At 41.7% G+C, this 25,947-nt stretch overlaps 1 protein-coding gene across 1 annotated transcript; it reads right to left on the bottom strand.

Annotated features, from left to right (window-relative positions):
* Positions 1 to 4,292: 4,292 nt before the first annotated feature.
* On the bottom strand, positions 4,293 to 25,732 carry smfn (small fragment nuclease). Its single transcript, XM_014197818.2, has 7 exons — positions 25,332 to 25,732; positions 24,514 to 24,597; positions 24,233 to 24,310; positions 19,952 to 20,063; positions 17,982 to 18,090; positions 16,705 to 16,758; positions 4,293 to 4,911 (listed from the first exon to the last, which is right to left on the bottom strand). Exons 1-7 carry the CDS (start codon positions 25,635 to 25,637, stop codon positions 4,785 to 4,787), a joined length of 870 nt encoding a protein of 289 aa, XP_014053293.1. The 5' UTR covers positions 25,638 to 25,732; the 3' UTR covers positions 4,293 to 4,784.
* Between the last annotated feature and the right edge of the window lie 215 nt (positions 25,733 to 25,947).

Below are 25,947 nucleotides of genomic sequence, written 5' to 3'. Positions count from 1 at the left end.
TCGATTTGTACTTGAGGAGAAGAGTGCACAGGTGTTACCTCTCCGGGGGCACGGACGGGTGAGAGAAGGAAGTGAGGGGATGAATCAGCGCCAAAGTGGCAAGACACACACTTACTCAGGAAGAGTAAGACTCAAGAGTGCACGCACAAACTGTAAACCCACACTGGTACACAAGAGACACACACACTCACTGGCATACACAATCCCTCATATGCACACACCCTCCCTCAAAAGCTCGCACTTAGGCTACTGCTGCTTCTCAAACAGACAGGCTGTGTGAAATCAAGAAAGGATTATTCAAAGCTAGAGACTCACATAAACAGTCCCCCCAGTATACAGCCTATCATATGCCTCCAACCAACCCAACCTCCCACTGGTCTGCGCCAGTATACCTGCAGGACATGCTTACTGTACAGTGGCACCCTATTCCTGTCATAGTGCCCTGGTCAAAATGAGTGCATTCCCACTAATTTATTTTTATTTAACTAGGCAAGTCAGTTAAGAACAAATTCTTATTTACAATGACGGCCTACCCCAGGGCAAACTCTAACCCGGATGACGCTGGGCCAATTGTGCACAGCCCTATGGGACTTCCAATCACGGCGGGTTGTGATACAGCCTTGAATCGAACCAGTGTGTCTGTAGTGACGCCTCTAGCACTGAGATGCATTGCCTTAGACTGCTGCGCCACTCGGGAGACCAAAGGGAATAGGGTGCCTTTGGGATGTAGTGTTCATCTGCTGATTGTTTGTCTGTCCCGTATAAGAAGCCTCTGTACAGGAACGAGGACACTTGAATCAAAGTGGGGTTAGGGTTAGTGGGGCAGCCAGATACCTTGCCAGGTCTCAAAGTAACTCTCACGTCATTCCTCGTCTCCTTCTCAAAGCATGGCCGTGTCCGAATACCCATACCCGTTCTAAATAGTAGACTTTTTGACTACGCAAAACTAGAACATTTTATAGTGTGAATGCCGATCATGTAAACTCAGCAAAAAAAAGAATAATCCCTTTTTCAGGACCCTGTCTTTCAAAGAAAATTAATAAAAATCAAAATAATTTCACATATCTTCATAGTAAAGGGTTTAAACACTGTTTCCCATGCTTGTTCAATGAACCATAATTAAAGAACATCCACCTGTGGAATGGTCGTTAAGACACTAACAGCTTATAGACAGTAGGCAATTAAGTTCAGTTATGAAAACTAAGGACACTAAAAGAGGCCTTTCTACTGACTCTGAAAAACACCAAAAGAAAGATGCCCAGGGTCCATGCTCATCTGCGTGAACATGCCTTAGGCATGCTGCAAGGAGGCATGAGGACTGCAGATGAGGCCAGGGCAATAAATTGCAATGTCCGTACTGTGAGACGCCTAAGATAGCCCTACAGGGAGACAGGACGGACAGCTGATCGTCCTCGCAGTGGCAGACCACGTGTAACAACACCTGCACAGGATCGGTACATCCGAACATTACACCTGCGGGACAGGTACAGGATAGCAACAACAACTGCCCGACTTACACCAGGAACGAACAATTCCTCCATCAGTGTTCAGACTGTCCGCAATAGGCTGAGAGAGGCTGGACTGAGGGCTTGTAGGCCTGTTGTAAGGCAGGTCCTCACCAGACATCACCGGCAACGTCGCCTATGGGCACAAACCCACTGTCGCTGGACCAGACAACTTTTTGCCAGTCCTGTCTTCACGGTTTTGTCTCACAAGGGGAGATGGTCGGATTCGCGTTTATCGTCGAAGGAATGAGCGTTACACCGAGGCCTGTACTCTGAAGTGGGATCAATTTGGAGGTGGAGGGTCCGTCATGGTCTGGGGCAGTGTGTCACAGCATCATCAGACTGTCATTGCAGGCAATCTCAACGCTGTGCATTACAGGGAAGACATCCTCCTCCCGCATGTGGTATCCTTCCTGCAGGCTCATCCTGACATGACCCTCCAGCATGACAATGCCACCAGCCATACTGCTCATTCTCTGCGTGATTTCCTGCAAGACAGGAATGTCAGTGCTCTGCCATGGCCAGTGAAGTCCATGAGGAGATGCACTGCAGTACTAATGCAGCTGGTGGCCATACCAGATACTGTTACTTTTGATTTTGACCTCCCCTTTGTTCAGGGACACATTATTCCATTTATGTTAGTTACATGACTGTGGAACTTGTTCAGTGTGTCTCAGTTATTGAATGTTATGTTCATACAAATATTTACACGTTAAGATTGCTGAAAAAAACCCGCAGTTGACAGTGAGAGGACGTTTCTTTTTTTGCTGAGTTTAGTATGCTTAAAATACCTGGATGTCATCCTCATTTCGGCTTATCGTCTAGTAGAATTCGCTGCACACAATTTAAGATATTTTTTGAACACTCACGTGTGTTTGACAACAGCTGATAAATCAGAATAGGGCTCTACAAAAATGAAAGAATGGCGGGGAACAAGAGTGATTGCACATTAGATGACGCCTTCTCAGTAAGGATGAGTAGTAGGTTGACATTTGGTTCTTACGGCATGTTTTTTTTCTAAACAGTAGGTTAAATAGTATATAGTACTATAAGTAGAGTACACTAAATACATAAAAAGTATTAGTCATTTAGCAGACGCTTTTATGCAGAGTGACTTACAGGAGCAATTAGGGTTAAGTGCCTTGCTCAAGGGCACAGACATTTCTCATCTACTTGGCATAGGGATTCGAACCAGCAACCCTTTGGTTACTGGCCCAATGCTCTTAACCGCTAGCCTACCTGCCGCACTGTACACAGCATTTATTACTTGTGTTATTTGTTCTATATTTCTTTTTCTACATTGCTGGGAAGAGCCAGTAAGTAGGGATTTCACTGTTACTATGCTACACCGATTGTTTAAGAAGCATGTGACAAATCACATTAGATTTCTGTAGTTTTAGTAAGTGGTAGGCTAGACAGATTTGGGTCATGGCCCGTGTTTTAAAAAACTATTTTCACAAGGTCTTACAGTGGATTTAAAAAAAAATGAAAAACAAGGCGTGATTTCACTTGCTCTGTCTAGATACTCCACCGCTCCCCCAGAGTTGACCTGTCGCAGAGGTCAAGCAGGGGGTGTAAAAAAAAGCTTGGAGTTGTCCACCTGGCTGGCAGTCCCAGAGGAGGGAGGTAAGGTTAGAGGGACACTAAATAAGACAGCAAAACACACACACACAGATCGGCCATTGGGAAATGCATTTGGTTACATTTCATATTCGCACAGAATTTGTTCAAAACAAGTTGTGTTTCAAATATTGCTATGATGATCATACTTTTAATATGCCTACTAACAGTTCCTGAATAATTATCTAGCCCAAAGAGGAAGCAGCTGGATGTTAAGAGTTGGTTGGTGTGTAACCTACGGTGTAGCTTAAGAGGTGTCACGTCGCTGTACAGAGTGCTGTAAGTCTTGCCTTAAAGCAGAGTTATCTTAATCCTAATAAAGTATTGTTATCGTAATCCTAATAAAAGCCCTTTGAGACACATGCAGAAAATAACACGGTGGAGATTGTCAGCTCACAATCATATGCCATCACTCTGATCCTCTGCACAACTGCGTTACTGGCCAAGGTCTTTCGCTCGATGATACAGTTTTTACTGAAGTCTTGACATTTTTTATGTGTTGTTTTTCATAAAGTAAAGAGCATGGAAACCCTGTCTCAAGTAGTATTTTACAAACACACCCACCCACCATTCAACAATTGCAAGCTAAAATGCACGAAGATCAAATGACCTTTGAAAACCTTCAGATACGAAAAGTAGTAGACAACACTTTGCTCTTCAATTGAACCGAGATGACCTGGCTAAAACAAGGGTTACGCTCAGATAGAAATACATTGTGTAAAGAATGAGCGGCTCTGCTCTGACAAGTAAGGAATCGGTTCAACTCTATTCATGGCATTTATATCTGCAATGTTATACGTTGCACCCTTCTAAACAAGACCTCGTTGTCACCTCAGGGGCATAGGTTAACCATCAGTTGTGTGTTTTGTGGTCAGTCTAAGCAGTTTTTCCAGTCACCAGGGTGACATTTCCCCTAGGTTCAGATCTTGGATTAGCTTCCCTTGCCCAATTCTAAACTTACACAACCCAAGATCAGTGTCTAGAGGAAACGTCACCCTACACCAACTGGCATAGTCAGACGGTGACTGAGTGGATAGACAGCACACACTACTGTCTATTTTGGTATCTGATTTCTTAATATTGGTATCCCTTATACAAGCATAAACTGCCATCTAGTGTTAGAATCAGTACATTAAATTTAGACATGCCAGGAATTTGCACAAGATGTTTCAAAGAAAATTGAGTTTATTGTTTCTGGTATAATCTGATAAAATATGAAAATTATGAATCAATCCCAGATAATATTGGCAACAGAACTAACTGAAAGGACACATTTTAGACTGACAAAATAACAATGGCTAAAATCCCCTAAAAAGCCAAAACAAGTGCAAAGCAGCTTTTTTCCAAACAAGTAAATGTCCACGTTGAAACTGGAAACCAAGATGCTTTTGTAGCCGAATGCAAATACTGATTGAGGGGGAAAAAAAAGGTGTGAATCAGAAAACTGATCACAGTTTTCTTGGCAGACTGGAGATTAAAGTTCAAATTCAGCTGTGCAAATTGTATTTATTTTCCGATTCTAAAACCTTAGTTGCGCACAAATGGCACCCTATGCCCCATGTAGTGCACTACTTTTGACAAGGAATTAGGGTGCCATTTGAGACACAAACAATACCTCTTACTCCAACTCTTAACCTCAACACCCACCTTGGAACCCCCTCAAACACTTTTGTTGCTGTCACAATTTTGCAATATCTTGCGCTTCTTTTCCTCTGTTTGCGATTTGAAAACGTGTGCTCTGTAGAAGTGCAGTTCCTTGATGCTCTCCTGAATGTCATCCAGTGCTCTAGAAAGGGAAAGTGAAAGACGATTACAAGATGGCACTTTATAACTCATACACAATCTGTATAATCATTTTAAGCTGTTCTATTTTGGGTATATTCTCCATGACTTCTAACTCTACACTGTATGTACACACAGATGTATACATAGAGAATATTCAGTGCCAGTCAAAAGTTGACACCTACACATTCAAGAGTTTTTCATTATTTTTTACTATTTTCTACATTGTAGAATAATAGTGAAGACATCAAAACTATGAAATACACATATGGAATCATGTAGTAACCAAAAGGTGTTAAATGAAATATTTAATTTGTTTGCGATTCTTCCAAGTAGCCACCCTTTGCCTTGATGCTTAGTTAAACAAAAGTGAAATAAAACATTTTAAAAAAGACAGCTTTGTACTCTTGGCATTCTCTCAACCAGCTTCATGAGGTTGTCACCTGGAATGCATTTCAATTAACAGGTGTGCTTTGTTAAAAGTTAATTTGTGGAATTTCTTTCCTTCTTAATGCAATTGAGCCAATCAGTTGTGTTGTGAAATGGTAGGGGTGGTATACAGAAGATAGCCATATTTGGTAAAAGACCAAGTCCATATTATGGCAAGAACAGCTCAAATAAGCAAAAAGAAACAACAGTCCATCATTACTTTAAGACATGAAGGTCAGTCAATATGGGAAAACTTCAAGAACTTTTAAAGTTTCTTCAAGTGCAGTCGCAAAAACCATCAAGTGCTATGATGAAACTGGCTCTCATGAGGACTACCACAGGAAAGGAAGACACAGTCACCTCTGCTGTAGAGGATTTCATTCAAGTTACCAGCCTCAGAAATTGAAGCCAAAATAAATGCATCAGAGTTCAAGTAACAGACATCTCAGCATCAACTGTTGAGAGGAGACTGCGTGAATCAGGCCTTCATGGTCGAATTTCTGCAAAGAAACCACTACTAAAAGGACACCAATAATAAGAAGAGACTTGCATGGGCCAAGAAACACGAGCAATGGACATTAGACTGGTGGAAATCTGTCCTTTGGTCTGAGTCCAAATTTGAGATTTTTGGTTCCAACTGCCGTGTCTTTGTGAGACGCAGAGTAGGTGAATGGATGATCTCCGCATGTGTAGTTCCCACCATGAAGCATGGAGGAAGATGTGTGATGGTGCCTTATTGGTGACATTGTGGGTGATTTATTTAGAATTCAAGGCACACTTAACCAGCATGGCTACCACAACGTTCTGCAGCGATACGCCATCCCATCTGGTTTGCGCTTAGTGGGACAATCATTTGTTTTTCCAACAGGACAATGAAACAACCCACCTCCAGGCTGTGGAAGGGCAATTTGATTAAGGAGAGTGACGAGTGCTGCATCAGATGAACTGTCCTCCACAATCACCCGACCTCAACCCAATTGAGATGGTTTGGGATGAGTTGGACCGCAGAGTAAAGTAAAAGCAGCCAAAAATAATTTCAGGTGAAGCTGGTTGAGAGAATACCAAGGGTGTGCATCAAGCTGTCATCAAGGCAAAGGGTGGCTACTTTGAAGAACCTAAAATATATTTTGATTTGTTTAACACCTTTTCTGGTTATTACATGATTATTTCATAGTTTTGATGTTTTCCCTATTTTTCTACAATGTAGAAAATAGTAAAAATAAAGAACTCAAACGTTTGACTGGTACTGTATCACATCTGGCTGTGATTGGGAGTCCCATAGGACGGAGAACAATTGGCCCCTGCGTTGTCCGAGTTTGGCCGGAGTAGGGCGCCATTGTAAATAAGAATTTATTCTTAACCAACTTGCCTAGTTAAATGAAAGGTAAAAATAAAAGTGTATATGTATATAAATTAAGAGACACTGCAAAATGATCAGTTTCTCTTGTTTTATTATTTATAGGTATGTGTTTGGGTAAAATGAACATTTTTGTTTTATTCTATAAACTACTGACTACTAACCCTAATATTTTTTAACACATACCTAATGTTTTAACTTAGGGTTATTCCACCAAATATTGATTTCTGAACTCTTCCTGACTTTCAATCACAGCTTTCATGCGTCTTGGCATGCTCTCCACCAGTCTTTCACATTGATGTTGGGTGACTTTATGCCACTCCTGGTGCATTTGTTTGATGGCTTGTGACCCATCCATCTTCCTCTTGATCACATTCCAGAGGTTTTCAATGGGGTTCAGGTCTGGAGATTAGGCTGGACATGACAGGGTCTTGATCTGGTGGTCCTCCATCCACACCTTGATTGACCTGGCTGTGTGGCATGGAGCATTGTCCTGCTGGAAAAACCAATCCTCAGAGTTGGGGAACATTGTCAGAGCAGAAGGAAGCAAGTGTTCTTCCAGGACAACCTTGTACGTGGCTTGATTCATGCATCCTTCAAAAACAAATCTGCACGAATCCAGCCTTGCTGAAGCACCCCCAGATCATTACCGATCCTCCACCAAATTTCACAGTGGGTGCGAGACCTGGAGAGGCTACAAGCCAGTGTCTCACACCCAATTACATTTGGTGGAGGATATTTTTATTTGGAATTTGGAAGAAATATTGTCAGTAGTTCATAGAATAAAACACAAATGTTAATTTTACTAAAACACATACCTATAAATTGTAAAACCAGAGAAACTGATAATTTTGCAGTGGTCTCAATTTTTTCCAGAGCTCTGTTTGTGTGTGCGCGCGCATGCATGCACACATATATGCACACACACACACACACACACACACACACACACACATATATATACACACACACATATATATATATATATATATATGTGTGTGCGTATATATAATATCCGACTCACCTATACACCCTGACTCACCGATTGCTGCTCTTTTGACCCTATGATTACTCGGCTACACAGCGGATGCCCCCTGGACTGTTTCAATAACAAGGTAACTCATTTTGTTTACTTGTCGGCCCCAGCCTCGAACTCAGGTCCTGTATGTACCTAACTGACCCGCTCTCCCCATTCTTCGCCATTTACCCGTTGTTGTCTTAGCTCTCCTGATCAACACCTGTGATTGCTTGATGCCTCTCTTGAATGTCAATATGCCTTGTCTACTACGGTCTTGGCTAGTTCTTATTGTTATTTCACTGTAGAGCCCTCAGTCCCACTCAACATGCCTTAGATAGCTCTTTTGTCCCACCCCACACAAATGCGGATACCTGACCTAGCTTAACTGGTACCTCCAGAGACACAACCTCTCTCATCGTCACTCAACGCCAAGGTTTACCTCCACTGAACTAACATCCTACCATAACATTGTCTGTACATTATGCCCTGAATCTATTCTACCACGCCCAGAAATCTGCTCCTTTTATTCTCTGTCCCCAACGCACTAGACGACCAGTTCTTATAGCCTTTAGCCGTACCCTTATCCTACTCCTCTGGTGATGGCCTGGGTTAACCGCTACCTGTAGCCCCCCAGCTCCATTCCCATTCCCCAGGCGCTATCATTTGTTGACTTCTGTAACCGTAAAAGCCTTGGTTTCATGCATGTTAACATCAGAAGCCGCCTCCCTAAGTTTGTTTTATTCACTGCTTTAGCACACTCTGCCAACCATGATGTCCTAGCCGTGTCTGAATCCTGGCTTAGGAAGGCCACCAAAAATCCAGAACTTTCCATCCACAACTACAACATTTTCCACCAAGATGGAACTGCCAAAGGGGGTGGAGTTGCAATCTACTGCAGAAATAGTGTGCAGAGTTCTGTCATGCTATCCAGGTCTGTGCCCAAACAATTCAAACTTCTACTTTTAAAACTCCACCTTTCCAGAAATAAGTCTCTCACTGTTGCCACTTGTTATAGACCCCCCTCAGCCCCCAGCTGTATAATAAGTCTTGTAACAGCAGTTGTGATGTGTGTGTAGCATGAATGTGTATACAGTTGAAGTCGGAAGTTTACATACACTTAGGTTGGAGTCATTAAACCTCGCTTTTCAACCACTCCACACATTTCTTGTTAACAAACTATAGTTTTGGCAAGTCGGTTAGGACATCTACTTTGTGCATGACACAAGTCATTTTAACAACAATTGTTAACAGAGATTATTTCACTGTATCACAATTCCAGTGGGTCAGAAGTTTACATACACTAAGTTGACTGTGCCTTTTAAGAGCTTGGAAAATTCCAGAAAATGATGTAATGGCTTTAGAAGCTTCTGATAGGCTAATTGACATCATTTGAGTCAATTGGAGGTGTATCTGTGGATGTATTTCAAGGCCTACTTTCAAACTCAGTGCCTCTTTGCTTGACATCATTGGAAAATCTAAAAATCAGCCAAGACCTCAGAAAGAAAATTGTAGACCTCCACAAGTCTGGTTCACCCTTGGGAGCAATTTCCAAAAGCCTGAAGGTACCACGTTCATCTGTACAAACAATAGTACGCAAGTATAAACACAGTGGGACCACGCAGCAGTCATAATGCTCAGGAAGAAGACACGTTCTGTCTCCTAGAGATGAACTACTTTGGTGCGAAAAGTGCAAATCAATCCCAGAACAGCAAAGGACCTTATCAAGATGCTGGAAGAAACAGGTACAAAAGTATCTATATCCACAGTAAAATGAGTACTATATCGACATAACCTGAAAGGCCGCTCAGCAAGGAAGAAGCCACTGCTCCAAAACCGCCATAAAAAAAGCCAGACTACGGTTTGCAATTGCACATGGGGGGGAAAAAGATCTTACTTTTGGAGAAATGTCCTCGTCTGACAAAACAAAAATAGAACTGTTTGGCAATAATGATCATTGTTATGTTTGGAGGAAAAAGGAGGAGGCTTGCAAACCGAAGAACACCATCCCAACCGTGAAGCACGGCGGTGGCAGCATCATGTTGTGGGGGTGCTTTGCTGCAGGAGAGACTGGTGCACTTCAAAAGAGATGGCACCATGAGGAGAGAAAATGATGTGGATACATTGAAGCAACATCTCAAGACATCAGTCAGGAAGGTAAAGCTTGGTCGCAAATGAGTCTTCCAAATGGACAATGACCCCAAGCATACTTCCAAAGTTGTGGCAAAATGGCTGAAGGGCAACAAGGTCAAGGTATTGGAGTGGCCATCACAGAGCCCTGACCTCAATCCTATAGAAAAATTGTGGGCAGAACTGAAAAAGCGTGTGCGAGCAAAGAGGCCTACAAACCTGACACAGTTACACCAGCTCTGTCAGGAGGAATGGACCAAAACTCACCTAACTTATTGTGGGAAGCTCGTGGAAGGCTACCTGAAACATTTCACCCAAGTTAAACAGTGTAAAGGCAATGCTGCCAAATACAAATTGAGTGCATGTAAACTTCTGACCCACTGGGAATGTGGTGAAAGAAATGAACGCTGAAATAAATCACTCTACACTATTATTCTGACATTTCGCATGATTAAAATAAAGTGGTGATCCTAACTGACCTAAGACAGTGAATTTTTACTAGGATTAAAATGTCAGGAATTGTGGAAAACTGAGTTTAAATGTATTTGGCTATGGTGTATGTTAACTTCCGACTTCAACTGTATATATATCCTACCCCGACTTTCTAAAGTCTGCGAAAGCCAAGATAAACAGATCACTGACCGTTTCGAATCCCACTGTACCTTCTCCGCTATGCAATCTCGTCATGGGTGCACCTCAGCCACGCTGAAGGTCCTAAACGGTATCTTAACCTCTCTGGGCTAGGTGGGACGCTTGCGTCACACCTACTCAACAGCCAGTGTAATCCCGTGGCGCGATATTCAAATACCTCAAAAATGCAAAAACTTCAATTTTTCAAACATATGACTATTTTACACCATTTTAAAGACAAGACTCTCGTTAATCTAACCACACTGTCCGATTTCAAAAAGGCTTTACAACGAAAGCAAAACATTAGATTATGTCAGCAGAGTACCCAACCAGAAAAAAATCTGACACCCATTTTTCAAGCTAGCATATAATGTCACATAAACTCAAACCACAGCTAAATGCAGCACTAACCTTTGATGATCTTCATCAGATGACAACCCTAGGACATTATGTTATACAATACATGCATGTTTTGTTCAATCAAGTTCATATTTATATCAAAAACCAGCTTTTTACATTAGCATGTGACTAGCATTCCGACCGAACACTGCCGGTGAATTTACTAAATTACTCACGATAAACGTTCACAAAAAACATAAATTATTTTAAGAATTATAGATACAGAACTCCTCTATGCACTCGATATGTCCGATTTTAAAATAGCTTTCGGTGAAAGCACATTTTGCAATATTCTAAGTAGATAGCCCGGCATCACAGGGCTAGCTATTTAGACACCCAGCAAGTTTAGCACTCACCAAAGTCAGATTTACTATAAGAAAAATGTTATTACCTTTGCTGTTCTTTGTCAGAATGCACTCCCAGGACATCTACTTCAATAAGAAATGTTGGTTTGGTCCCAAATAATCCATTGTTATATCCAAATAGCGGCGTTTTGTTCGTGCGTTCAAGACACTATCCGAAAGGGTAAATAAGGGTGACGAGCATGGCGCATTTCGCGACAAAGAAATGTGTAAATATTTCATTACCGTACTTCGAAGCATGTCAACCGCTGTTTAAAATAAATTTTTATGCCATTTTTCTCATAAAAAAGTGATAATATTCCGACCGGGAAAGCGTGTATACGTACAAAGAGAGAGAAAATAAAAACATCTCGTGCCCTCGTGAGTCTCAGAGTACTCTGACCAGCCACTATCCAAACGCGATAATGTGTTTCAGCCTGGGGGTGCCTCGATATCATTCAGCTTTTTCCCGGGCTCTGAGAGCCTATGGGAGCCGTAGGAAGTGTCACGTTACAGCAGAGATCCTCAGTCATCAATAAAAAGAGCCAAGATGAACAACAACTTGTCAGACAGGCCACTTCCTGTTCAGAATCTTCTCAGGTTTTTGCCTGCCATATGAGTTCTGTTATACTCACAGACACCATTCAAACAGTTTTAGAAACTTTAGGGTGTTTTCTATCCAAAGCCAATAATTATATGCATATTCTAGTTACTGGGCAGGAGTAGTAACCAGATTAAATCGGGTACGTTTTTTATCCGGCCGTGTCAATACTGCCCCCTAGCCCTAACAGGTTAACTGCCATCGATAAAAGACAGTACTGTGCAGCCGTCTTCATTGACATGGCCAAGGCTTTCGACTCTGTCAACCACCACATTCTTATCGGCAAACTCAGCTGCCTTGGTTTCTCAAATGACTGCCTCGGCTGGTTCACCAACTACTTCTCAGACGGAGTTCAGTGTGTCAAATCGGAGGGCCTGTTGTCCGGATCTCTGGCAGTCTCTGGGGGTGCCACAGGGTTCAATTCTTGGGCTGACTCTTTTCTCTGTATGATGTCGTTCTTGCTGCTGGTGATTCTCTGATCCACCCCTACGCAGACGACACCATTCTGTATACTTCTGGCCCTTCTTTGGACACTGTGTTAACGAACCTCCAGATGAGCTTCAATGCCAAACACTCCTTCCGTGGCCTCCGACTGCTCTTAAATGCAAGTAAAACTAAATGCATGCTCTTCAACCGATCACTGCCCACACCTGCCCGCCCGTCTAGCATCACTACTCTGGACGGTTCTGACTTAGAATATGTGGACAACTACAAATACCTAGGTGTCGGGTTAGACTAAACTCTCCTTCCAGACTCACATTAACCTGTTGGGGGTAGGGGGCAGTATTTACACGGCCGGATAAAAAACGTACCGATTTAATCTGGTTACTACTCCTGCCCAGTAACTAGAATATGCATATAATTATTGGCTTTGGATAGAACACACCCTAAAGTTTCTAAAACTGTTTGAATGGTGTCTGTGAGTATAACAGAACTCATATGGCAGGCAAAAACCTGAGAAGATTCTGTATAGGAAGTGCCCTCTCTGACCATTCCTTGAGCTTCTTGACTCTTTATTGAAGACTGAGGATCTTTGCTGTAACGTGACACTTCCTACGGCTCCCATAGGCTCTCAGAAGGCGGGAAAAAGCTGAATGATGTAATTCCAGCCACTGGCTGAAACACATTAGCGCTTTTGGCAAGTGCTCTATCAGAGGACAATGGGCTGAGGCGCGTGCACGAGTCGACCCCATGTTTTTATTTTCTTTCGTCTTTGAACCTAAACACAGATTCCCGGTCGTAATATTATCGCTTTTTTACGAGAAAAATGGCATAAAAATTGATTTTAAACAGCGTTTGACATGCTTCGAAGTACGGTAATGGAATATTTAGAATTTTTTTGTCACGAAATGCGTCGTGCGCGTCACCCTTCTTTACCATTCGGATAGTGTCTTGAACGCACGAACAAAACAGAGGATATTTGAACATAACTATGGATTATTTTGAACCAAACCAACATTTGTTATTGAAGTAGAAGTCCTGGGAGTGCATTCTGACGAAGACAGCAAAGGTAATAACATTTTTCTTATAGTAAATCTGATTTTGGTGAGTGCTAAACTTGGTGGGTGTCTAAATAGCTAGCCCTGTGATGCCGGGCTATCTACTGAGAATATTGCAAAATGTGCTTTCACCGAAAAGCTATTTTAAAATCGGACATAGCGAGTGCATAGAGGAGTTCTGTATCTATAATTCTTAAAATAATTATGTTTTTTGTGAACGTTTATCGTGAGTAATTTAGTAAATTCCCCGGAAGTTTGCGGGGGGTATGCTAGTTCTGAACGTCACATGCTAATGTAAAAAGCTGGTTTTTGATATACATATGAACTTGATTGAACAAAACATGCATGTATTGTATAACATAATGTCCTAGGGTTGTCATCTGATGAAGATCAAAGGTTAGTGCTGCATTTAGCTGTGGTTTGGGTTTATGTGACATTATATGCTAGCTTGATAAATGGGTGTCTGATTATTTCTGGCTGGGTACTCTGCTGACATAATCTAATGTTTTGCTTTCGTTGTAAAGCCTTTTTGAAATCGGACAGTGTGGTTAGATTAACGAGAGTCTTGTCTTTAAAATGGTGTAAAATAGTAATGTTTGAGAAATTGAAGTAATAGCATTTCTAAGGTATTTGAATAACGCGCCACGGGATTCTACTGGCTGTTGAGTAGGTGGGACGATTTCATCCCACCTTCCCTAGAGAGGTTAAGCATCTCCAATCCAAAATTAAATCTAGAATCCGCTTCCTATTTCGCAACAAAGCATCCTTCACTCATGCTGCCAAACATACCCTCGTAAAACTGACCATCCTACCGATACTTGACTTTGGTGATGTCATCTACAAAACAGCCTCCAACACTCAACTCAGTAAATTGGATGCCGTCTATCACAGTGCCATCTGTTTTGTCCACAAAGCCCCATATACTACCCACCACTGCGACCTGTATGCTCTCGTTGGCTGTCTTCATATTCATCACCAAACCCACTGGCTTCAGGTCATCTATAAGTCTTTGCTAGGTAAAGTCCCGCCTTATCTCAGCTCACTGGTCACCATAGCAGCACCCACACGTAGCAAGCCCTCCAGCAGGTATATTTCACTGGTCATCCCCAAAGCCAACCCTTCTTTTGGCCGCCTTTCCTTCCAGTTCTCTGCTGCCAATGACTAGAACGAATTGCAAAAAAAAAAAACATATATATAAAAAAATAAAAATAAAAAAAAAAAAAAATCACTCAAGCTGGAGACTCATATCTCCCTCACTAACTTTAAGCATCAGCTGTCAGAGCAGCTTACCCATCATTGCACCTGTCCACAGCCCATCCGTAAATAGCCCACCCAACTACCTCATCCCCATATTATTATTATTTTTTGCTCCTTTGCACCCCAGTATCTCTACTTGCACATCTATCACTCGTGTTAATTGCTAAATTGTAATTATTTCGCCACTATGGCCTATTTATTGCCTTACCTCCCTAATCTTAGTACATTTGCACACACTGTACATAGATCTTTCTATTGTGTTATTGACTGTGTTTGGTTATCCCATGTGTAACTATTTTGTTTGTGTTGCACTGCTGTGCTTTATCTTGGCCAGGTCACAGGTCATCCTGGCCTTCCTGGTTAAATAAAAATAAATAAACACACATTTAAAAGTTTTGGGTCACTTTGAAGTGTCCATGTTTTGAAAGAAAAGTTTTTTTAAAAAGTGTCCATTAGAATATAATTATCAGAAATAAAGTGTCGACATTGTTAATTTTGTAACAAACTATTGTTGCTGGAAACAGCTGATTTTGTATGGAATATCTACATTGGTGTAGAGGCCCATTATCAGCAACCATCACTCCTGTGTTCCAATGGCACGTTGTGATAGCTAATCCAAGTTTATCATTTTAAAAGGCTAATTGATCATTAGAAAACCCTTTTGCAATTATGTTAGCTCAGCTGAAAACAGTTGTGCTGATTTAAGAGGCAATTTTCTTTTTTATAATAATAATTTTCAAAAAAAAGGCCTTTAGACTAGTTGAGTATCTGGAGCATCAGCATTTGTGGGTTCGATTACAGGCTCAAAACAGCCAGAAACAAATAACTTTCTTCTGAAACTCGTCAGTCTATTCTTGGTCTGAGAAATGAAGGCTATTCCCCATGCGTGAAATTGCCAAGAAACTGAAGATCTCGTACAACGCTGTGCTGTGTACTTCTCCCTTCACAGAACAGAGCAAACTGGCTCTAACCAGAATAGAAAGAGTGAGAGGCCCAGGTGCACAACTGAGCAAGAGGACAAGTACATTAGAGTGTCTAGTTTGAGAAACAGACGCCTCAAGTCTGTTCCTCAAGGATGGATCAACGACATTGTAGTTACTCTACACTCGTAACCTAAATGACAGCACCCGCAAAACACCAGTCTCAACGTCAACAGTGAAGAGGCAACTCCGGGATGCTGGCCTTCGAGGCAGAGTTCCTCTGTCCAGTGTCTGTGTTCTTTTGCCCATCTTAATCTTTTCTTTGTATTGGCCAGTCTGAGATATGGCTTTTTCTTTGAAACTCTGCCTAGAACGCCAGCATCCCGGAGTCGCCTCTTCACTGTTGACGCTGGTGTTTTGCAGGTACTGTCATTTAGGTTACTAGTGTGGAGTAACTACAATGTTATTGATCCATCCGCAGTTTCTTATCACAGGCATTAGTCCGTAACGGTCTTAAAATCACAATTAGCCTCATGGTGATCAAGCCTCAATTTCCTTCCTCTCCATTAGGAAGGATGCCTGTATCTTTGTAGTGACTGGGTGTATTGATACACTATCCAAAGTGTAATAACTTCACCATTCAACTTGTTAAGCAAATGTTTACTCCTGAACTTATTTAGTCCTGCCATAACAAAGGGGTTCAATACTTATTGACTCAAGACATTTCAGCTTTTCATTTTTAATAAATAAAAAAGTCTAAAAGCATAATTCCTCTGACATTATGAGGTAGTGTGTGTAGGCAGTGACAACACATCTCAATGTCATCCATTTTCAATTCAGGCTATAAGACAACATGTGAAAAAAGTCCAGGGGTGTGAATACTTTCCTGAAGGCACTGTATTTAAGGGCATTTTATAAATGTATTGACAGTTCTGAAAAAAAAGAGCGGGATACAGGCAGGTGGGAAAAACAATGGAAAGGGTGGGCATGGGTATTGAACCCCAGTCTCCATTTGGGAGATTCATACATGTGAGGGGAGTGTTACTACACAACAGTAACACTTCTATGCATCAATATCTACTTGATCCAATGCTCTTACTGGACTGTTCACTTTATGTATAACATGGCACAGCCCATAGACATCTGTCAAAGGCCAGACATTTCTAACATGACCATGGTACTTTGAGCTTGACTCTTAAAACACTTCTGTCAGACTTGCCTGTGAGATGCTTTCTTCTGTGGTGCGAGCTTGTATTCTTCTGGAAACCACCGTCTTGAGTAGCGGGACACATACACAAATTAAACTCTGCTCCTTCTCAGAAATGACATCACATAGCAGCAATATTTGTCTGTTTGAAGACACTGTTGTTTCATATATTTATGAAGTAAGGCATTGAACAGGTCATTGCCTTTAGAAAGCTAAATGTAACCTCGTTCAAGCAAGTTGCTAAGCAGAAGAGAATCTGCTAAATTAACAAAATGCATGAAAGTGCATGAATACCACAGTTCACACCAAGGCACTTGAAAATTGATAAATAGCCTTTAAAGGAGTAGTTCACTATTTTACAACTTGATGTTAGATGGTTTCTCACCCTGAAAGTAGTCTATGGGCCGGGAGAAACTGTAGTCCATGGTTCAGTTCTCTTTAAACAGCCATTACAAACTTCAGCTAACTTTAGCCACTGCTAGCTAACTTAAGTCTACTCCACATATGTTTATGTTACTTAAAAAAGGTGATTTAAAAAAAATCGAACAAAAACAAACATGCTCACAGGCCATCACTTCCATATATTTTTTAGCTAGTGGCTAAAGTTAACTTAAGTTTGTAATGGCTGTTAAAAGAAAACTGAACCATGGACGATAGTTTCTCCAGGCCCATAGACTACTTTCAGGGTGAGGAACCTAACATCAAGTTGTAAAAATAATGAACAACTCCTTTAAGTGTGCTAAAATAGGCTAAGAAAGCTCCACACAGTACTTTGTGGGTCTGTAATTCCCTGTTCCAACTAATCCTAACTGACAGATACCATTACACCTGGACGTGATACAGCATTTGGTTAAAAATTGCATTTCAAAAGCGTGGGAAAATGCACTTCGTAGGAGGGTGAGAGTTCTCAGCTGTCCGATTAGGGCTAGAGGGTTGGCCAGTTAGTTGCATCACTTCGGCTAGACAGCGTCACACACACAATAAAAATAATAATATACAGTATATGTCATTTAGCAGAATCTCTTATCCATAGCAACTTAGTCATGCATACATATACTTTATGCATGAGTGGCCCCAGCGGGAATCGAAGCCACAGCCTTTGGGTTGGAAGTGCCATGCTCTACCGACAGCCACACACACCTGCAACTGCCCTGCGCCTGTTCTCTATCCATCTGAGTTGACTGAGCCAGAGACACATTGGACTGACCACTCTCTCTGAGGACATACTGACTGACTTGGGTAAACAGGTGAAGTACCTATGCCTTAGCGACACACACACACACACACACCTGCAAAGCTCCTTGATCGTGCTCACGTCGATGATCCTGTAGTGGAGGTGGTGCATGAACTGGGGCATGTACTTGTCCAGGAACTTCTTGTCAGCGTGCACAGAGTTCCCTGTTGGGAAAAAGAAAGCACCAGTCATTCAGTTTTGGATGTGTCGAAAGTGCTACGATGCTTCCTCAGCAAGAAAAATATATATTTTCCACTCAGTGGCATAGGAGGACCTTTGCATGGCAAAGGATAAGTGAAATTTTGCAAATTGACAAAATAAATGGTAACAGTGTTAACCTGTTGGGGATAGGGGGCAGTATTTGCACGGCCGGATAAAAAAACGTACCCGATTTAATCTGGTTACTACTCCTGCCCAGTAACTAGAATATTCATATAATTGTTTGATTTGGATAGAAAACACCCTAAAGTTTCTAAAACTGTTTGAATGGTGTCTGTGAGTATAACAGAACTCATTTGGCAGGCCAAAACCTGAGAAGATTCCAAACAGGAAGCGCTCTCTCTGACTATTTCTTGGCCTTCTTGATCATCTCTATCCAAAACGGGGGATCTCTGGCATAACGTGACATTTTCTAACGCTCCCATAGGCTCTCAGAAGGCGCCAGAACGTTGAATGGTGACTTTGCAGGCCATGGCTGAAAAACAGTAGCGCATTTGGATAGTGGTCGATCTGAGAACAATGAGACTTGGGCGCGTGCACGAGCCGACACCATGTTTTTATTTTTTCATCTTTGAACGAAAACACGCTTTCCCGGTCGGAATATTACCGCTTTTTTACGAGAAAAATGGCATAAAAATTGATTTTAAACAGCGGTTGACATGCTTCGAAGTACGGTAATGGAATATTTAGAATTTTTTTGTCACGAAATGCGTCGTGCTCGTCACCCTTATTTACCCTTTCGGATAGTGTCTTGAACGCACGAACAAAACGCCGCTATTTGGATATAACAATGGATTATTTGGGACCAAACCAACATTTGTTATTGAAGTAGAAGTCCTGGGAGTGCATTCTGACGAAGAACACCAAAGGTAATAACATTTTTCTTATAGTAAATCTGACTTTGTTGAGTGCTAAACTTGCTGGGTGTCTAAATAGCTAGCCCTGTGATGCCGGGCTATCTACTGAGAATATTGCAAAATGTGCTTTCACCGAAAAGCTATTTTAAAATCGGACATAGCGAGTGCATAGAGGAGTTCTGTATCTATAATTCTTAAAATAATTAATGTTTTTTGTGAACGTTTATCGCGAGTAATTTAGTAAATTCACCGGAAGTGTTCGGTGGGAATGCTAGTCACATGCTAATGTAAAAAGCTGTTTTTTGATATAAATATGAACTTGATTGAACAAAACATGCATGTATTGTATAACATAATGTCCTAGGGTTGTCATCTGATGAAGATCAAAGGTTAGTGCTGCATTTAGCTGTGGTTTGGGTTTATGTGACATTATATGCTAGCTTGATAAATGGGTGTCTGATTATTTCTGGCTGGGTACTCTGCTGACATAATCTAATGTTTTGCTTTCGTTGTAAAGCCTTTTTGAAATCGGACAGTGTGGTTAGATTAACGAGAGTCTTGTCTTTAAAATGGTGTAAAAATAGTCATATGTTTGAGAAATTGAAGTAATAGCATTTCTAAGGTATTTGAATATCGCGCCACGGGATTCCACTGGCCCAGAGAGGTTTAAAACATTCTAAACAAGGTGGTACCAAAAACAACTAGCCTTGTCCTAGAACTGTTCGTGCTGCTGCCAACTGCATTGCTTATTGTCAAGTCAAACATGTTTGGCATGACAACGAGTGGCAAGGAGTTGGCATGATAGCCCAAACAGATCTGGCACCCAGGGAAACTCCCCGTTTCCCCCTGTTTTCAGAGTGTTTTCTACTGAATACTACGCAGGTGTGACAGTGTTTTAATGACGGTATTCTCTACATTTATAGTCCAGTGAAGAAAGAAGGCAACTCACCTGCAAGGGGACAGTGGCCCGGTGGGGTGTGCTGTCTGATGAAAGAGAGGAACTCGTACTCAGCCTGCTGCAGCGAGATCTTACTGTCCCTCACTGCCTGTGTCAACCCAGACTGGGAAACAGCATGCACAGGGGTAAGTATACACTATTAAAATCAAAAAAAAAAAAAATCTGAATCCGAAAAAATGGAATAGGCATTGCGGTGCTCATGTGAATTTGCTTTATTTTTCAGCTTCAGACCAATGCCTATTCTCATTTTTTTTTTCATGGTTTTTACACCGGAAGGTGATTAAGCAACATTACTCTAGAACATTATAAAATAGCTTAACACATGCTCTCCTTGTGAACCCTACAAAGTTGTGCATTTTATTTATTGATAAGATCCCAGCTGATAATCCTACTGATCATTGCTCAAAGCAAATTGAGAGAGCAAGGAAACAAAGACTGAATATTTACTAGGCAATTTAATACACAATGTAGCTGGCTAGATGACAGCGTGAAATATGGATGAGCTGTTCTCAATGGAAGGGTTCTGAAATATTCTCTTCCATGAGAGTCAGAGCTGAGCCGTATCCACAAAGCATCTAAGAGTAGACAATTGGTCATAAGTGCTGAGCATAGTGACAACATAATCTAGACCAGGGCTTAAAATTAACACCTGCGGGTAGATTGACATTGGTAGGTAAAATGTTAATTTCACCAGCCACGTCGGAGGGTGTCAGGGCTCCACATGCATTTCAGAATAAAAAGAGTCAAGTATGATCAAATGTATAGTAAAATAAATGCTGCAGTAGCTGTTCTCAAAGTATTTCTGCCGTTTTGTTTCATAGCTGGTAAATTAATCGCACAAAGTCAAATAACTACGAATCCTGTAGCCTATTCCAACTCGCGCTGCAACACTGCCTGGCTGGGGGCTGTGCGCACGTGAAGAGCGGAGTGAAATAATCATTTTTAGAAGCGCTGCGCACAGGCATGAAATTGGTTTAATTTACTTGAAACGAAAGTCTGAGACTCTGTCCTTGTGTTTCTTGGCGATTTACATTGTTTTGTTCACAAGCTAGGTTGTTTTTCTATGTTTGAGTATCAACTATTAGGGAAAAGACGACAACGCTTCTACTAGTCAGACTCAATCACATTGGAGTCGGGTTTGTGCCAGTCACATTATCACGGTAACCTCCCACCCCGTTTTGTTAGAGGCAAAAAAAATATTTTGGCTTGTAAAAAAATCTGAGTGGCTATTTGGAAGGGCACACACACCTGTCTATATAAGGTCCCACAGTTGACAGCGCATGTCAGAGCAAAAACCAAGCCATGATGTTGAAGGAATTGTCCGTGGAGCTCCGAGACAGGATTGTGTCGAGGACAGATCTGGGGAAGGGTAAAAAAAAATCTGCAGCATTGAAGGCCCACAAGAACACAGTGGCCTCCATCATTCTTAAATGGAAGAAGTTTGGAACCACCAAGGCACTTCCTAGCTGGCCGCCCAGCCAAACTGAGCAATCGGGGGAGAAAGACATTGGTCCGGGAGCTGACCAAGAACCCGATAGTCAATCTGACAGAGCAACAGAGTTCCTCTGTGGAGATGGGAGAAACTTCCAGAAGGACAACAATCTTTGCAGCACTCCACTAAATCAAGCATTTATGGTAGAGTGGCCAGACGGAAGCCACTCCTCAGTAAAAAAGGCACATGACAGCCCGCTTGGAGTTTGCCAAATGGCATCTAAAGTCTCTCAGACCATGAGAAACAAGATTCTCTGGTCTGATGAAACCAAGATTGAACTCTTTGGTCTGAATGACAAGCATCACTTCTGGAGGAATCATGGCACCACCCCTACGGTGAAGCATGGTGGTGGCAGTATCATGCTGTGGGGATGTTTTTCAGCGGTAGGTACTGGGAGACTAGTCAGGATCGAGGGAAAGATGAATGAAGCAAAGTACAGGGAGATCCTTGATGAAAACCTGCTCCAGAGCACTTGGGACCTCAGACTGGGATGACGGTTCACCTTCCAACAGGACAACAACCCGAAGCACACAGCCAAGACAACACAGGAGTGGCTTCGGGACATGTCTGAATGTGCTTGAGTGGCCCAGCCAGAGGCCGTACTCGAACATCTGTGGAGAAAAGTCAAGGGGTCTGAATTCTTTCCGAATGCACTGTATATACGCATTCGGAATGTATTCACACCCCTTGACTTTTTCAAATTGATTAAATGTTTTACTCATCTACACACAATACAGGTATTGTGGTTGTTGGCACTAAGATAATGTCACTAAGTGTGTCACCGATTGAAGAATTATGGAACATAATTTACAGTTGAAGTCAGAAGTATACATACACCTTAGCCAAATACATTTAAACTCAGTTTTTCACAATTCCTGACATTTATTCCAAGTAAAAATTGCCTGTCTTAGGTCAGTTAGGATCACTACTTTATTTTAAGAATGTGAAGTGTCAGAATAATAGTAGAGAGAATGATTTATTTCAGCTTTTATTTATTTCATTCCATTCCCAGTGGGTAAGAAGTTTACATACACTCAATTAGTATTTGGTAGCATTGCCTTGAAATTATTGAACTTGGGTCAAACGTTTTGGGTATCCTTCCACAAGCTTCCCACAATAAGTTGGGTGAATTTTGACCCATTCCTCCTGACAGAGGTGGTGTAACTGAGTCAGGTTTGTAGGCCTCCTTGCTCGCACATGCTTTTTCAGTTCTGCCCACAAATGTTCTATGGGATTGAGGTCAGGGCTTTATGATGGCCACTCCAATACCTTGACTGTTGTCCTTTAGCCATTTTGCCACAACTTTGGAAGTATGCTTGGAGTCATTGTCCATTTGGAAGACCCATTTGCGACCAAGCTTTAAGTTCTTGATTGATGTGGATATGTTGAAGCAACATCAATACATCATTTTTCATCCTCATGATCCTCATCTATTTTGTGAAGTGCACCAGTCCCTCCTGCAGCAAAGCACACCCACAACATGATGCTGCCACCCCCATGCTTCACGGTTGGGATGGTGTTCTTCGGCTTGCAAGCCTCCCCCTCTTTCCTCCAAACATAAGGATGGTCATCATGGCCAAACAGTTCTATTTCTGTTTCATCAGACCAGAGGACATTTCTCCAAAAAGTAAGATCTTTGTCCCCATGTGCAGTTGCAAACTGTAGTCTGGCTTTTTTATGGCAGTTTTGGAGCAGTGGCTTCTTCCTTGCTGAGCAGCCTTTCAGGGTATGTCGATATAGGACTCGTTTTACTGTGGATATAGATACTTTGTACCTGTTTCCTCCAGCATCTTCACAAGGTCCTTTGCTGTTGTTCTGGGATTGATTTGCACTTTTCGCACCAAAGTAAGTTCATCTCTAGGAGAGAGAACGCATCTCCTTCCTGAGCGGTATGACGGCTGCGTGGTCCCATGGTGTTTATATTTGCGTACTATTGTTTGTACAGACGAACGTGGTACCTTCAGGCGTTTGGAAATTGCTCCCAAGGATGAACCAGACTTGTGGAGGTCTACAATTTTCTTTCTGAGGTCTACAATGATTTTATTTAGATTTTCCCATGATGTCAAGCAAAGAGGCACCGAGTTTGAAGGTAGGCCTTGAAAAACAGCCACATGTACACCTCCAATTGACGTCAATTAGCCTATCAGAAGCTTCCAAAGCCATCACAACATTTTCTGGAATTTTCCAAGCTGTTTATTAAAGGCACAGTCAACTTAGTGTATGTGAACTTCTGACCCACTGGAATTGTGATACAGTGAATTATAAGCGAAATAATCTGTCTGTAAACAATTGTTGGAAAAATTACATGTGTCATGCACAAAGTAGATGTCCTAACCGACTTGCCAAAACTATCGTTTGTTAACAAGAAATTTGTGGAGTGGTTGAAAAACGAGTTAATGACTCAAACATAAGTGTATGTAAACTTCCAACTTCAACTGTATGTACAATATGAATGTATTAACTATTCAGCTTGCTTGGTTTATGTATTGAGTAATTAAACTAATGACTTGAATTAGGAGACTTATTTGTGCTGGTGCAGCATCTTGTTCATTAGGCAAAATGCATCTGACCATTTTAGTCTGTCTGAGACAACTTGCAATGAGGTGGCATAGGCAGTCCCAATTCTCCATCTTTTTCCATTCACTTGCAAACTTTCTAACATTGATTTTTACAGTGGTGTTAATTCCTTCCAGCCAATATTTACACCAATGCCAAAGTTCACATTTCAGGAAAAGGGTAGGGAATCGGGACCTAGACAATGTTCCACACGTTATGCTTACATTGCCATGATGTTCTTTACACCAGTCGTCCATCCCGTCCAGCAGTTCGCTGGTTGTGTTGATTATCAAATTGGGACCCTGTCAAAACAACTTTCATGTCATTCTTCACATAATGTACAGGGGAAGAAAATGCAACCAATTGAATGACAGTCTAGCATCCCAAATGGCACCCTATTCCCTGTGTAGTGCACTACTTTTGTCCAGGACCCTTAAGGCTCTGGTCAAACGTAGACCACTAAGTAGGCAATAGGAATTTGGGTGGCAGCCAGAATGCAAATTACCTCAGATAAAACATTTAATTCTGAATCTGTTATGATGCACGCCATCTCAATGATCTGGTCCTTCTCTATGTCCAGTCCTGTCATCTGAAAAAAATAATGTACATGATAAGAGAAAATGGTGTAGGTCTACTGTAGCTAATATCCATAAAGAAGACATTCCCATTCAAAATGCAATGTTATAGTAAACAACTACATCACCGAAAATGCACCATCATTCTGCTCTGGCCTTTTCCTGCTTTCCATAACATGCAAGAGAATCATGAGGCATTTAGAATGCTAGATACTAACGTTAATCATGACACTTAAAATGGCAGGTATGTTTAGCTAGTTAGATAGTTACAGTACAGCATTTGAATCTCAGCCTTAGAAAACCGTTACATTACACTGACAAAATAATGACTAGGTTGACAGCTCACTGCAGTGGGAGTGATGGATTTGTGGCAAAACGCATGTATAACAGATTTTGTAATTTGCTAGCTAATAAAGACAATAACAAACTATGACGTCTGCGAAAATGATTATCTGAGAGAAGCAGACATTTGATGTGGACTAGCTAAAAAGCTAACACCATGGTGTTAATTATACTAACACTAGCCAACCAGCTATGGATACCTATCAAAAGTTGTTAGCCGCAAAATTACCTCATTTACAGTTGTCACTCTCAGGCCAAGTTCTGTCTGGACAGCTAACTAGTATGTTTTTGTTTAGCTAACTTAGCTATAGCCTACCTAACAGCTAACAGTTGTTAGTTAACTACCAGTAATGGACAAACCCGTTGCAATTGCTAGCTTCAAGCTAGCAAGGCACGTTAACGTTACCTCCAAGTCCACCCACACCATCCTCTGCCTCATTCCAGGGTCTGACCGCGAAGATGACATTTTCTTGCGGTAAGTGGAGATATTATCTACAAAAATATTCAGCCCGGTCCGTTTCGACGCTTGGCCTTTCCTCTGCACAGAACTATAAGCGCAGTTCCGACTTGTGCTTGACTGCAAAAATAAATGTCGACTGGGTGAAAACCTTTGACTGCTGCTTGGGCGAAGAGTAGGAAAATTCGCAAACTTGCAAAGAAGTTTCGAGCTGAAAGACCACGCTGATGCTCGAGTGCACAAGAACGCCGGCATCCTGGATCAACTTCCGATCTAAACTGTCGTAAAACCGTTGCGTCAGCAATATCTCAAGCGTGCATGGAATGTGTTGCCTAGCATGCATACTTCTTAGATGTAGAAAGTATTTTCATGTCCAACAACTGCACCGATTTAAATAATCAACTGATCGGGTATTTACAAGGCATGGCATTAACTATTGTTTGTACTGAATGGTTGTATATCGAAGCAATGGCATGGTTTGAGAGAGGTGGGTGCTGCTCGACGTGTTGTGTATGACTTGTAATACACGGCCATCTTATCAGCGTCTTATTGTCCCCAGATTGTG

The sequence above is a fragment of the Salmo salar genome, chromosome ssa04 (genome assembly GCF_905237065.1).
Source record: "Salmo salar chromosome ssa04, Ssal_v3.1, whole genome shotgun sequence".
Classification (NCBI taxonomy): Eukaryota; Metazoa; Chordata; class Actinopteri; order Salmoniformes; family Salmonidae; genus Salmo; species Salmo salar.
This window is presented reverse-complemented; position numbering and strand designations above follow the sequence as displayed.